General features: G+C 40.0%; 1 protein-coding gene across 1 annotated transcript in view; it reads right to left on the reverse strand.

Annotated features, from left to right (window-relative positions):
- The window catches only part of MSH3 (mutS homolog 3), a gene marked incomplete at both ends in the record, with an annotated part of 71899 nt that overhangs the window by 33355 nt on the left and 22613 nt on the right, over positions 1–15931 (reverse strand). Inside the window, 3 exon segments of the mRNA XM_081132599.1 lie at positions 4674–4806; positions 8995–9104; positions 11538–11622. Of these exon segments, the coding sequence (XP_080988725.1) occupies positions 4674–4806; positions 8995–9104; positions 11538–11622 (328 nt within the window).

The following is a 15931-nucleotide window of genomic DNA, read 5'->3' on the forward strand; positions in this document are numbered from 1 at the left end:
ACTGAACAAAAGCTTAGTTAAAAATGTATCATAAACCACCTCTTCCCCAGACAGGCCACTGTATGCTGGGAAAGGTACAAACAGGAAGCTGGATGCTTGCATAAATGTGGGACCTAAAAGCTTTTTGGTCAATAGTGATACTTTCTTACAAAAATGAAAAACTAAAAATAAACGTTTTCAATATAATTTTTAAGTAATAATCTACATGATATTATTGCAATTTGAGAAGCAAGAAAGGGGTTGATTTTTCATGCTCAGATATGATATAAAGTTGAAGTCAGCAACAGAAGCAGACTGAAAACCAGAAGTGCTTTCCAATTAAGTCCTAAGTGCCCAGGGAAGGTTGTTTTCAAGTTTCTTTCAATGGATCTGCAAGAAAGCTGAGGGTGAGGGCGAAGCAGCTGCTCCTGGGCTCAGCCCCATTTCCAGCAGCAAAGTCCCTGCAGAAGAGCTTTAGCACAGACCCGCAGGTGCACACGCCGAGCACCACAGGCCGGGAAGCGCCCCAGCCAGAGCTCCACTCTGAAATCTGACATTAGGGTTACACAGTCTGGCTAAGAAACTACCCTAGCCTACAAAGAATTCTGGAATCGCTGTCCTTCCACCACTTACCAAGTGCTACTGTCCTTTAAGTGTCTTCGCCAACCCTAGCAGCTGTGTCACTTTCTTACAAAGTTCTTGAGTAAAGTTAATTGCTTCTTGTGAGTATCATTATTTTCTAAGATTTGAATTTTCAGTTTTATGAAAAGAAGTGTTTATTTTCTTTCAGGGTTAGCTCACTTGGGATGTTCTATTATCATCATCATAAAAATGCCTGTTTATGCCTACTCCATGGCACTTTCCCCACAGCCAGATGGCCTAGGCTCACCACTTCCACACAGCCAGTGTTCCTTACCATTTTATGAATTTCACATCATTGGCACAGTCTGTGCCCAGGATACCACTCACCATTTGGTGCATACAGTGAAAGATTTTTAGAGTAATCTAATGATAAAGAACAGACATGTGTTGGATGGTGGGTTCCAAAAGCCAGCGACGTTTCAAGAGCCAGCTAACTATCTATAAAAATTTGGCTTAAAGCATTTAGACTTCTTAATGATTTGGTTTGTTACCATATCATTTCAAATCTTCACTTTTCAAACCAGTCTTTAGGCACATTAAACATTAAAACAGTAAACATTTAAACAGCAACAAGGAACAGCTTCTGAATGAGTCATAAGTTCTTTAGTAAAGTGTATTTTGAAACACTAAAATAAAAGTCATTCTTTCTCAACATATTGGATACTTTTAAAATGAATCAGATTCTATACTGTATGATCTCACTTACATGTGAAATCTAAAAAAACCTAAAAAACAAATGAAAAAAACACACAAACTTATGGATACAGAGGACAGATCAGTGGTTGCCAGTGGCAGGAGAGAGTGAAATGAAGGGGAGTGATCAAAAGGTAAACTTCCAGTTATAAAATAAATAAGTCATGGAGATGTAATGTCCAGCATGGTGACAATAGTTAATAATGCTGTATTGTATATTCAAAAGTTGCTAAGAGAGTAGATCTTAAAAGTTCTCATCATAAAAGGGGAGCTTCAAGTATTGTTGGTAGGACTGCAATTGGTGAGGTACTACAGAAAAGAGTATAAAGATTCCTCAAAAGATTAAAAATAGAACTACCGTATGACCCTGCAATTCCACTTCTGGGTATTTATCTGAAGAAAATGAAAACTCTAGTGGATATATGCACCCCTATGTTTACTGCGGCACTATTTACGACAGCCAAGACGTGGAAGCCACCTAGGTGTCCAGAGATAGGTGAATGGATAAAGAAGATGGCACAAAGGAATATTACTGAGCACTGTAAAAGAAAGAAATCTTGCCATTTACAACAGCATGGGCGGACCTACAGGGTGTTACGCTAAATGAGTAAGTCAGACAGAGAAAAGCAAATACCATATGATTTCACTTATATGTGGAATCCAAAGCAAACAAACAAAACAAAATAAAAACAGACTCAGAAAAAGAGAACAAATAATGTTGCCAGAGGAGAGAAAGGTGGGGAAATGGGTGGAAAAGGGGAGGGGAATAAGAGGTACAGACTGCCAGTTGTAAAATAAGTAAGCCATGGAGACGCAGAGCACAGCACAGGAACAGAGTTGGCAATACTGCACCACCTACGCGTGGGGACAGACGGTTACTAGACAGCGTGGTGATCACATCGTAAGGTATATAAATGTCAAATCACTGTGTTACACAGCTGACACTAACATACCATTGTATGCTGACTATACTTTAATAAAAAAAATTGTTTTAAGTTCTCACATAAGAAAAAAACTTAGTACGCGTGGTGATGGATGTTAACTAGATTTCTCCTGGTAATTGTTTCACAATGTTACTTATTAAATCATTATGTTGTACACCTGAAACTAACATGTTATATGTCAATTATATGTGAATTTAAAAAAAGAATTAGGTTCTGACCTTTAACCAGAATTTTTAAATTTTATAGATACGCAAACTTTATGAAATGCAAACATCAAAGTCAAGGTTAAAGAGAGGCAACAAGGCAAATAGAAATCACAGCTGCATGGATGACGCTGCCATCGTGATGCCATGGAGACTCTGACTAGCTCTTTTGATTTGCAATTGATAATTTTTCCAGCCTTGCTCCTATCTTCTCTTGAGAAAAACAAACACCTCTGACATCTGGCAGTGAGTCCTTTCAAGTAGTGAAGGCAAGGTGCTTGGAGATCTGTTGCTGGATGAAGGGCAATATAATATGCACTGACTGTCAGGCACTGGGCCAATAATACAAAATAAAAAATGGTTTGACATCTTCTCTGTAACCCCCAAAAAGTCAATCATAAAAGTTTCAACTATCGGCACAGCTTCTGCTATTGCCAGAAAAAGAACAACCTAGTGCACCAAGTAATGGTACAGTAGATTCCACTGACTCCATGACCAACTCACAATTTTTTCCCTAGAGATTAGTATTCCCAATTCCGGCCTGGTCTTTGTTTTCAAATTTTGCTGGAGCATACGGAACAGTGACGTAAGTCCTCTTGGGCACTGCAAGTATCCTCAGAAGCACTACTTATGGTTCTAGTAAAACTATGTAGGAGAAAAGGCCCACAACAAGTAAAACTAATGAGAAACTGGTGGCAACTAAAATTTGGGTGTATAAAGATTGTTCTAAAATGACATTATTAAATTGGCAAGGACCTACATTTGGGGAAAAAATATAATTTGCTGATATAGGGACAACCAGGAAAAAATGTAAAGGCAGTCAAACTACTACTATCAATATGATAGTGTTCAAAAGTGTAGCCACCGAAAACCCAGTCAAAGATCCTGGGTTGAATATTAATTCCGCTACTTGCTAGCAAGTTAGTACTCCTCTCTCAGCAGCATCATTTTAGCCAGGTAATTCCAAGTTGTTGTGTATTATAAATAGAGAGCAGTATACATAATTTCCCATCAGTAAGGAGGTGATAAAACATGGTATCTTCTCAATCTCTTGAAGTTTTTACAAGGAACAAAGGGTCTAAGGTAGGTGAATGACTTCTGTAATAAGTGTAACAGAAGTTTATCAACAATATAAATATAGCCCTGGCCAGTTTGCTCAGTGGTTAGAGGGTCGGCCTGTGGCCTGAAGGGTCCCGGGTTCACTTCTGGCCAAGGGCACGTACCTCGGCTGCAGGCTCCACCCCCAGCCCCAGTCAGGGCACGAGCGGGAGGCAACCAATCAATGCGTTTCTCTCATATTGATGTTTCTCTCTCTCTCTCCCTTCCACTTTCTCTGAAAAGAGAGAAATGGAAAAAATAATCTTGAGGGAAGATTAAAAAATAAAAATAAATAAAAACAACTCATTTTAAAAAATCACAAATATAATTGATAATTCTTTTCAATTTAGGCAAATTTAAGTAAATTACTTCCCTAAGTGTGAAAAACCTGCCCTGTCATTTTTATAATTTAAACTGTAAAACTTAAATGATGAAAATCAAAATAATGCTTTTAAGTTACCTTCAATATCCAAACTTGTTTGTATATTAAAACCACCACAAATATTATACAAGCAGGTTTTTCTTTTAAGTCAAATAAGAGGCTATTTGAGGTCAAAATAATCAGGTATCGCTTTTTAAAAGTAGCTAATCTGCCCGGCCAGCGTGGCTCAGTGGTTGAGCATCGACCCATCAACCAGGAGATCGCGTTTGATTCCAGGTCAGGGCACATGCCCCGATTGCAAGCTTGATCCCCAGGAGGCAATCAGTGACTCTCATCACTCATGTCTCTCTCTCTCTCTCTCCTGCCCTCTCTCTGAAATCAATATAAACATATTTTAAAAATAAATAAAAGTAGCTAGTCTAAGTAAATTTCCTAGTTTGATGATGGTCCACACTTTGAGGCTGAAATCTGAGAATATCCTATATTATAATGGAAGGGCCTCTGTGTGTTGCTGTAGTTAACAGAAGTGGGCAAACTTTACTTTTTACAATGCAGAAATTAGAATAACCGTAATTTGTGCAATTAAAATTTTTGAAGATTCTCTCATGCTCTCTGCAACATTTTACAAGATATAATAACAATACAGCTCTGAGATGTTTTCCTTTAACATGTGGTGTCTTCATGCTGGGGAACATTATCAGTTTTAGTCGATTTTATTTCTATCACACTTACTTTTTTGTGATAAAAGCTACAGAGTCTTCTCTCTATGTCAGGCAATTTATGTAGATGATTTTCTATCTGACCAAACACACTGGATTCGGAATGGAAAACTTCAGACACAGCATCCAGCCAGGCATTTATTTCCCTGTAAGAACAGCAACAGTAATTGTGAGAGATATGGTAGCAATCAGAATGCAGACATCACCCACACTAAAGCCCAGCACTGGGATGAACCACTTAGAAAAACACAAAGGAGGTTTCTCCACATCTCTGGTCCTTTCCTGACCCTCATTTGAATCAAAAAGCAGGTACCACACAAGGAAAGTCATGGGGGGGGCGGGGCAGAGACTGGCTCATCGGGTTTTTCCCTCCTCCTGGGAAGACACAGAGATTACATTTCTGTCTCCCCTGAAGCTGGGTATGGCCAGGTACCTAAGTTCTGGCCAATGAACTGTGGGTGGAATGATTAAGCCACTCCTAGCCCTGGCCCATAAAAACCTTCTGGATGTCCACTCTCTCCCTCTTTGCCAGCTAGATATTGAGTCCAGGACAATCTTGTTTACTCCATCAGCCTGGATCCCTGAAAAGAGCAAAACCCCTCCAATCCCACATCCACTACCCACTGGACTTTACATTAGCAAGAAATAAAACTTCTATTGCATTTAAACCAGATTGAGAATTTATGTGCTACAACTGCTTGCATCACCTTGGCTACTGTAACAGGTCTACAATGGGCAACTAGATTCCCCTGACGGAAATGACTGACCATCTCAGTTAGAAACCAATTCATTCCATTAACCAACTGCTCCGAGAGAAGACTCGGTGGGGGGTGAGCTGATCACTGTTTGAGTGAAGTGGGATTAGGCACACAGAGCCGGAGCAAAGACTGGGAGCAGCTACAGAAAGTGCCGAGGACATGACATTGGGAGACATGGGAGACCAGGGATGCAGGAGTCTATCAATGTCTATGCCCTAAGTGAAGGGTCACTGGGGAAGAAATGGTGAGACTCTGTCATCTTAAAGTGGAAACCCGACTGTGTCCTACATGCAATGTGGCCCATCTAGTTCCTATAAACACCAAAGGTCTACGCTGGGCGTAATGGCCATATGTGGTATTAAAGACTGAGATAAGTAAACCTATCTAGTGGCTGGCAGGCCCTCAGCGAACGTTGTTTTGAATGAAGGAATGAATGAACAAACAGGCAAATGAAAGAATGAACTGACACTTAGGGGGACAGGGGGACATCAGCTCCTAAATACACATTTGTTTATCAAAGTTGTGTTGAACACATACTCACATGAAAGGGCAAACTTCACATCAGAGTCTTGCCTAGATGACTGTTAAATTGAGTACTTTGCCATTAACTGGGTGTTTTTATCTTTATTATCTTTATAACTATCCTGTGAGGCCAAGCCTGCTCCTGATACAGAAACTAATTTCAGGTCTCATTTCTGCTCCACTTTTCTCTGGCTGTGAAACAGGCATTCGTCGAGCATGGCAGAGCAGAACAAGGCAGAGTGCGGTCCACATGCCGGTGGGCTCTTCTGTTCTCACTGGGCGGCCTCTTAACTCCACCCATTTCTCTCCATCTCTGCTGCCATTACACTAGTCTCAGTAAAAGATCATTCCTCAGAGAGACTCCTGAAAGAGCCCCCTAACTGTCCTCCCACAGCCGCTCTGCCCCTTTTCCAGCCCGTTCTCCGCGCCACCCTGAGAAGTCTTCCTAGAGCCCAAATCTGTCACGTCGTATCTCTGACTTCAGCTCAGCGACGACTTGCCACTAATGTTAGGTTCAAACCCAAATCCCTAACTGACCTACAAGACAAGTGATCCCTGTTTATGTCTCAATTCTCACTTCAGAGCACCTGTCACCCTCTTTCTCTCACTCCAAACTTGAGTCAGGCTGAACTTCCAATATCTTGGTCTCTCCAAGTCCTCTAACGTCAGAACTTTCAAGCTTACTGCTCACTCTGCCTCAGAGACTCTTCCTCTTCCTACAACCTACGGGCTCCTCCTCAGCCTTCCTCCGGGAGGGCTTCCTAGGTGCATTAGGCCAGGGGAGTCCTTCCCAGCCCCTCCCACACCACCCTCCAGTTTCTTTCCCTGGTGAAAATCGTAACTGCTTACCTCCTCACTGTCCTTTCCACTAGACCGCAAGCTCAGTGAGAACAGGGATCCTATCTTCATTCCCACAGTTCTCGGATCACAACATGTGCTCAATAAATAGTTGTTGAATTCAACCCAATTCAATTCCAAAGGCTACATATAAAGTAAAGCAAGATGAGGTAAAAAATAAATAAAAAGTTAAATCCTCTTTGCATAGGATTGTTGTGGTAAAACAAATCAATGTTTTACCCTAACATTTACCCAAAATGCTATACAAATATGAAGTTTTATTTTAATAACTCACCCATGAATAAATGAAAGACGACACCAATTGGAATAGACTAAGATGATGCTACAGATGGTATGAGGACAGATAAAAGAATGCCATCTGTGAATGTAGACAGCCGACAAAGATAGCTACTCTCTCAAAAGTTATAAAGGTTGTCTGAGATATGAAAAGATAAAAGCAAAAGAGGTTACTGAAAAATCCAAATCATATTTATGAAGTCCACCAGAACATTTTTTTTAAAATAAACATAAAACTATACATTTCTTAGAAAGAGACTGAAAAGGTTGTACTAAGCTGGCTTGCAATCTGGGAAAATACACTCGAACACTACTGGTGGGAACGTGCACTAGTACGACCGGTATGGAAACCAGGCCGGAGGGTCCTCAAAAGATTAAGAACAGGGCAATCCCCTCTTCCAGGTATTTACTAGAAAAATTTGAAAACATGTAAAGATGTATGTACCCCTATGTTCACTGCACCATTACTCACGGTGGCCAAGACATGGAGACAGCCCAAGTGTCCTTCGGCGGGTGGCTGGACAAAGATGTGGTGCATGTGCCGTGGATACTACGCAGCCGGGAGAGAGGGTGAGGTACTGCCGCCTGGGACGTCATGGGTGCATCTGGAGGATATCATCTCAGTCAGACAGAAAAGGAGAAGAATCTTATGATTTCACTCCTTCGTGGGATATAAAATGGAAAGCAAATGAACGGTCCGAGCAAACAAACTCGCAGACAGCTAACAGGACGGTGGTTACCAGAGAGAGAAGTGAGAGCATGAAGAGGGCAAAGGGGGTCAAATATACGGTGACGGGAGGAGGCTAGATTCTGGGTGGTGAGCACACAGTGCAATATACAGACATATATGAACCAATGTCACCCCAATAAATTTAATTTTTTTTAAAACCATGATACATGGTTTTTAAACAAATGAAAAGACACCTACCTGAGTCATTTCATTCCATATGACAAAAACAATGGACTTGAGGTTCTGGGGATGACAAAGATTGCTTTTTACCACCGAAACACCAAGGACTAAATGTGGGTGTCACTGGAGTCCTTCACATTTGAAGATGAGCTGGATGATGACATTAGAATTTGTTGTGTGTGGCTGTCACCGAGAAATTCAGTGCCTGACCTACAGCTATTGCCACTGAAAGGACATGAGATGGAGTCCGTACCTGCTGATTGCTATTCATGGAGATGCCTCTATAATTCTAACTTAAGGTTATTTAGGGGAAAACATTAAAATACAAACTGCTGAGAAGAGGTTGTTTTCTATTGTTCTAATTTCTCCTGAAAAGTTTGCTCTAAAGACAGTTGACATAAAATGAATAAATTAAATTCAGATACTAACACACTGATTATGCAATATGGCTAAACTAACGACCTAAACAGATTTCTACTGTCCTAAACGTCTCACACCTACCCTCTCTTTCAGGTTCCTACTGATACTGATTTAGCTCAGGTCCTCAGAACCTCTCCGTGAACTTGGTAACTTGCCCCCCACTTTGTCCCCTCCGACATACAAGCCCAGCTCTGGCCCTATCTTCCCATGCTCAGAACCACTGAGTTAACTTCCTCTGGCTACCAACTCTTCAGCCTAGCCTGCAAAGTCCTCTCCGAAAGGCAGCACCTCATCTCTCCAGCCCCCTCCCCTCTACCCCCTTATGCTACTGATAACAAACTAGCTGCATAACCTACTTTCCGCAACACACCCCATGTCTTCCAATCCTCAAGCAGGCTCATTCTTGGGGACGAGGAAAACTCCTCACAATATCAGACAGTCTACCGCCAGATACAAAATTAAATCTTCCCCAATTTACAACTGTGTTCTTATAACTCATGGTAACCTTGATTTTAAGGAGACCACCATACCTTTAATTTCATAACTTTATATAATTTTAGATTAAACACACACACAAAAATTCCCTTTACCTTAATTTAAGAAGAGGCTGAGTCACCCAATTCTTTAATTTTCGTCTTACAAATGAAGTTTTAGCATGGTCTAAAACCCAAAATAAACTTCCTTTGGTTTTCATATCAGTCTATGAAAGAGCAGAAAACAAGTTTTATTAATTAGACAATTGTATTTGAACCAAAATTGTTAGTTGGTCATGTGGTAACTATTCCATGTATCACAATTTTCAATGTTACATACACCTAGCATAAAGAATGGCTCATAATAGGTGTTCATTTAATGTTTGATGAGTAAATATGTGTGTAAATATAACATAATACACACACACATACACACACACACTATATATATAGAAAGTATTGATATTTTGCACAGAAAAGAGATAGTCCATGTCATTTTTTATTAACTAAGAATAAATTATTCAAAAATCTCTTTTGAAATATATATTTGTCCTAAGCACCTTAAAAAGATAATTATATATTTTCCTGCCTTGGGAAATAGTGAAGGTAATTTAATTTTCCTTTGGCAATTCAGTATCTCCCACTGCCTCAGAAACTCTCCGAAAGACCCATGCTCTTGTGACAGCCCTGCAAGAGCAGGAGGCCCTGGAAACAGCTGTGAAGTTGCCCTGCCCCCAGGGAATTTACCCTGGACGGGTTTTATTTTAGTCTGTTTTATTAAATCCTTAGTAAAAGTTTATCTATCTATACTTTGCTATTTGAAAGTTGAGTCATAAACAATTTTACAATTAACTAGAGATGATGGTTTATTTTAACCAAAGTTTCACTATAGTACAAAAAATCTATTCATAGATTAAATCTTGTTTGGAACATAAAATTGCAGTTTTCACCTGAATGGTTTTATTTTAACTTTTCCTTCCCCTTTCAAACCATCAAGCAGGTGCTTACAGAACACCTCCCCACGTACTCGGTTGTGTGGTTGGTGAAGGTACATTAAGACATGTTCCCTCCCTCAGGGCGCTTATATCCAAGTTTGGGAGAGAAGACTCATCATCAGGACACAAGGCCACCTGGCAGAAATAAACTATAAAAGGAATGACATAAGCTCCCCAGGCCTCCAGAGTCTAAAGCAGAGCGCAGGGCGGCTACAGTGGTCACAGAGGTTCCCCGAGGATGGAGCCGGACGGGCAGAGCCGACCGACGAGGCTGGTCCAGGTCGGCAACAGCACCACCCTCCCGAGGCAAGAGCCCCGCTGGGTGCTGCAGCAAAGGGTCCCAAGAGGAGGGCAGGGGAGGGGAATCGCGCTCCAGTCACCTGGCGTCGCTGGAGGAGCAGGCTCGGGAGAAAGGGGTAGATAGGAGACGCGAGCCCTGCACGCCTCTGCTCCCCGACACCCGCATCCAGAAGCGAGGCTAAGCTGACGCGGACGCACATGTGCAGATGCTCCTTCGCGGCCTCTGTTCTACGGGGGCGCCGGTCTCAGCAGTGGAAGGCTTCTTGGGGGGCACTTGAACTGCAGATGATTTCTGCCCTCGGAATGCGACCCCAGAACCGATTCTGCAGGAATAGGGCTGGAACAGGGAGGATGTGGGGAACACGGAGAGCGTGGATGGCTGGGGCTGGGGCTGCAGGCTGACTGTGAGCTCTTCTCATCCAAGGAGTGTTCTTTCATTCCTACTACGTGCTTCCTGTCATGGGGATATAGACAGAGTTGGTGAGAAAGACGCGTGGGAAAGAGTCTCACTTGTGGATAATGGAATGATACGATAAAAATGTTATTGAATGGAAATAAGGTGGACTCTAGTATACAAAGACAGTCTGGAAGAGGGAGAAACTAAATAAGAGGAACTAGTTAGTAGTATACAAATCCAGGAGTCAGGAGAATAAATTCGGCATTTATTATCATTCACAACAGTAATAAATGTTTCTGAAGAGCTTTAAACCATTTGACTCAGATGAAACGACTTGAAACTGATTCTTATTTCTATTACTTTGTTATGATAACATTAATTTTATAATATAATATCTCACATTACCACATGACAACTTAATAAATGAAAGCAATAATTTCAATGACTCCATTATCTTCCCAACTCATCAATACAGGGCAAATAAACAATGATGAAAGTTTGTAAAGGGAACTATTACACGTCTTACAGTCTAATTGAATATCACAGTAACTTGTTTTATATGCTGCATAATAAAATAAGACTGCACATATTTCAACAAAACATTAAAGCACGTAGAAAGATATAATCAAGCAGACAAAAAAAATCCACTTCATATGACTTTTCAAAAATGATGCTCTTCCAAAGAAATATTTGATACAGAAATTATCTAGATGAGCATGTTACTTCAATCATTGAAAAGGACAACTAGCTCTATAGCTCCCGAAGTAACCCCACAGAAGTACTTCCTATATGGTATTTGTCCAAAAAGCGGGTGCCACAATTATCAACTAATAAATAGGTAACAGGCACAGCAGTCAGTTGAAGACAATATCGTTGCTTTCACCTGTACTGCCAAGAAGAAACTGCTACTTCATTTTAAATTTTGTTTTCAAAACCATTTGAATCAATAGCCCTTAGGTTTACCTGATCTGATTCTGTAGCATTTCAAGATTCCTTAATGTTGTTCCATTAATTGTCATAAATTCCATTTCACCTGACAACTGTTTAAAATTCCTGTAAAAGAACAAAATATGAGCCGTGATGTAAGTCCATAAAGAACTTTTAAAACTAATTTAGGCACTAGGAATATTTCAGTAATCATCTGACAAAAGTTAGCTCCTTGACAGAGAAGTGAGCCAAAAGGAGCAATAGGAACGTTCACTGGGAGACCGTCTCCCACTGACGCTGGCGTCATTAAACAAGCTGAAGGCAAAATAGGGACAGTTGCTCTCAAACCAACCATGAGAACAAGGAAGGAAAGTAAGTGTTACCAACAACTTTCTTATATATTTCCAGAAATAGAACCAAATACAGCCTTTTATCATTGGCAGAGCATGTAGTAATGTGGTGTCTTCAGGAAACAACTACGCAATTAGCTAATAAAATATGTCAACATACTTTAAAATGCCCTTATCTTTTAGCATGAGATCATCCTGATAAACCCTTAAACAGATTTTAATAGACATTCTGATATGGGCAACAAATGTTATTTACTCTATAATTAACAATGCACATCAACGTGGCTAATGTTTTAGTAGAGTATAAAACTGAAAAAGTAGCAGAAATTACTGCCCTGCGCTCAAAGAATCCACATTCTCCTTATGTCCCTGTAACTATCTCAAACTAGATTAAAAATTCAATAAATTTCAAAAAGACCTGAGTATTGAGTTGCAATATGATTAATAAATGTATGCACAATTCCAATTTTGTCCTCATTAGTCTTTCACGTTAAAAAGTATATTAATCAATGCATTACTGATAGAGGAATTCAATTTCCTTTATAAGCCAGCCAGCCAGTCCTTTGACGTTTCTATCAATAGCACTTACAGACTTGATGGCTTAAAGGCAAGAAACATAAAGGCAAGGTCACTAAACTATTTGGAGGGAGATGACTGTTTCCATTATGACCTAACCGCACTTATCATGGCTGCAGTAAGATTGAAATAAAGCCCAGTTTCCCAAGCCAGGTACGGAAACAAGCCCTCATCCAGGAATCTAGAGCCTAAAATCAAAGCCAGTGTTCATCGCAAGATGCCTCCACATCTAGATGACCCCCCAATTACAGCTCCAAAGCCCTGAAAAAGAAATAACTTACTGCACATTAGGAATGTTGCCTAGTAACCGAATGCCGTCCTTTGGCAGTGCAATTTATCTGCGACAGATCTGACCTAGCGTCCAAAGGATGATAACTTGTTAATGATTTTCAGAGGGAAGCAACTCCAACACTGATTGATACCAGGAGCATGTAGCCCTTTCTCTCCTCCTTATAGCAGTTATTCATTCAATAACTTAATTTGCCTGGCATTACAGCAATTTATGTTCTTGGGCTGCCCTCATCACTAGATCTTAGCTCCTTGGGGGCAGGGGTCATTAATGTCACACCTTTTGCAGCACTTGCAGGGCCCAGCAGAAAGTAGGTGCTCAACAAATGTCTGTCATCTTCCTATACGGAAGCCAGTGTGGGTTTGTCTTCCTTTGCTCAGAAATGTCTGTGAACACCCCAGGTCAGTAATAAAATGTCAAACATTATTTTCAGGAAGAAACAATTAGGCAGTGACTGGCTGTGAAGCTGACAGGTACTCACACAGTTTCATGGTCAAAAATCCAAGCTGGAAGAGTTGACAGCCTAGACTCAGAGTTGGTATCTAACCAGTTCCATGTGTTTAGATATATCAGTTACTTCCCCTGTTCATGAAAGTTGGGTTAACCTACACAATTAACACTGTGCTCCTCAACTAGACACAGACTCCAGAGGGATGCTTACCTGGCATGAGAGAAATACTAATTAAGAACCCATAATTCAGCAGCCTTTCCTTAAAGCACCTCAGAAAGCTGCCTTATCTCCCATGAACATCAGGTGTAAAATAAAACAGAGGGCACTTAACATGTGTAGACCGTCCACAAACACTGCTCAGTTGCCTTCACCCTCACAAGAACATGTAAACCCAACAGTCCATACCCTGAAGAATGGTGTTCTAGGGTTAGGATTCCTAAAGCCTCCCATTCCACCAGTTATCTGAGGGTTCTATCACCTAACACCAACTGAAAGTGAAATCCTGCTCCTCCTGTGCCTCGAGTGAACCTCTGAAGCAATATACTGTCAGAACATCAAGACCCAGAATTCGAATTTCAAGACACAGAAGAGTTTACATGACTGCTTTTGCACCTGCTTTCTTAAACATATCTATACATGTGGCAGAATTTTGTTTGGACTAACACACAACCTGGTAGAGAGAGGGGTGGGGAGAAGGCTTAAAGCGCTCACCTACATATAATTACTGGGGCTCCCAATAACTACAGTTTCAAAAAGAATCCAGTAACTATGAACAACGAAATTGGCTTAAGTTAGGTCCTTTTATTGCGCTTCGCAGATGTGCAGGTAGAGTATTACAAACTGACGGCAAGGCCCTCCACCCGCAAAACGATACGGCTCGCTTTACAATACTCGCTTTACCGCAGTGGTCTGGAACCAAACCCACAAAATCTCCAAGGTCTGTCTATAGGTTCTTTCCTCATTTAGCAGTGTTAATGAGATGCGCATATGGGGTTTTTGTTGGTTTTATGTTCGGTTTTTGCCGTTAGTGAACAAGTCATCTAGACTTCAAAGTAGATGCTGGGAGAAGCAAAGAGTTTCTTTAAACTGACATCTGCATTGATTTTTAATAAAAGATCAACCATTGTACAATATTAAATTAGACTGATCCCCATGGAGCAATAATTATCAAGCAATTATAAGAACCAATTTTGTTGTTGGGTTTCCCAAATGTTTGGTTAATAATATGTTCTGGAGTTGAGACTGTTCTATCCAAATACGAAAGAAATTTCCCTGTGTCTGTCCTATTTCCATTGGAAATTGTATACATTTTTAAACTAAGGGTTGAATCTACCAGCATTCTTCAGCGGTATATGGTCACTGATCTGAAATACTCAAACAATTCTGAATTATTTATCCTTTCGGAGGAAGCCAAATTTCATGTGCTTTGAAATGAACCTCATAAATAATGCCTGGCTAGAATTCATGCTGTGTGAACCTAGATAGAAATATTATAAGTAACATGGGAAAATATTTCATTAATATTTAAGACAACAAAAATACAAAGGATGCTTTTGTTTCCTCAAGTTTCAAAATGGGAGGAAATATACTTGCTACTAACTTGCCAGAGAAATTTAAGACACAATATCATTCCTAAACTACTTTAAAAAAAGAAAAACCATCTTTCTGAATTAGAGGCAGTAAAGGTACAGAACCTAATTCGAAAGATCAACCCCTTTCAAAGATCCTATTTAAATATTAGTTAAAAACGGAAACAAAGACCAAAAAAAAATCTATCATGTTACATATGAAATCAATTGTGGAAAATAGTTCTCTATGTACAGTTTTCAGAGGTCATCCATTTACCATTTGCCTAATCTTTTGATGGTTAATTTAATTATTATAAATTTAATTTTATAAAATTAATATAAATTTTAAGTATTATAAGTTGCATTATATTACAAAATTCGTTTTATTGTAAATTCACTTCTACTTGATTTGTAATTAAACAGAATGAGTATCTTTGCACTCCTAAATGCTTCCAATAAACATATTAGAGAGGAAAATAAAAAGAAAGGTGTATAACAGACCCCAAATAACTGCCAGGTTAAATGACTCACTAGGAAGATACACAGAACTCAGTATATAGTCATTTGGCTCTGATTTATTACAGTGAAAGGATACACAGCAATATTTGCCCTGTCTAGCCCCACCAGCGTGGCTCAGAGGTTGAGCATCGACCTATGAACCAGGAGATCCAGGTTCAATTCCCAGTCAGGGCACATGCCTGGGTTGTGGGCTCGATCCCCAGTAAGGGGCATGTAAGAGGCAGCCAATCAATGACTCTTTCTCTCCCTCTCTCTTCCTCTCTCTGAAAAAAATTAAAATAATAATAAATTTGACCTACCTAAACAAGCCTCACTTAATCCATCCTTAAGAACAATTCCTGAAATGGTATATTTTCCTCCAACAACCTTTGTAAAGGCACAAAGACCTTTAAATAAATGTATATCAAGACTTTTAGGGAATATGCAGCAACTTTTGTTGAAAGTATTTGCAAAACAACATAACTAAAATTTCCCCCACAGCTCCTGAAAGAAAAATATAACCATACCTTATGCTGCTGAACTTTTAAAGCAATACAACTGAATTTTAAATACAGAAGGAGAACATTCACGTTTTCCAAAGTAATGACTTTGAGAGGTTACATTCCTTTCCCAAGACATAAGAGCTGTGGAATTACACTTTGGGAATTACATTCAGAGTCAAATCGCATGCCACCCATAAAAC

This window comes from Miniopterus schreibersii (genome assembly GCF_964146895.1).
Source record: "Miniopterus schreibersii genome assembly, chromosome: 3".
NCBI classification, from domain to species: domain Eukaryota; kingdom Metazoa; phylum Chordata; class Mammalia; order Chiroptera; family Miniopteridae; genus Miniopterus; species Miniopterus schreibersii.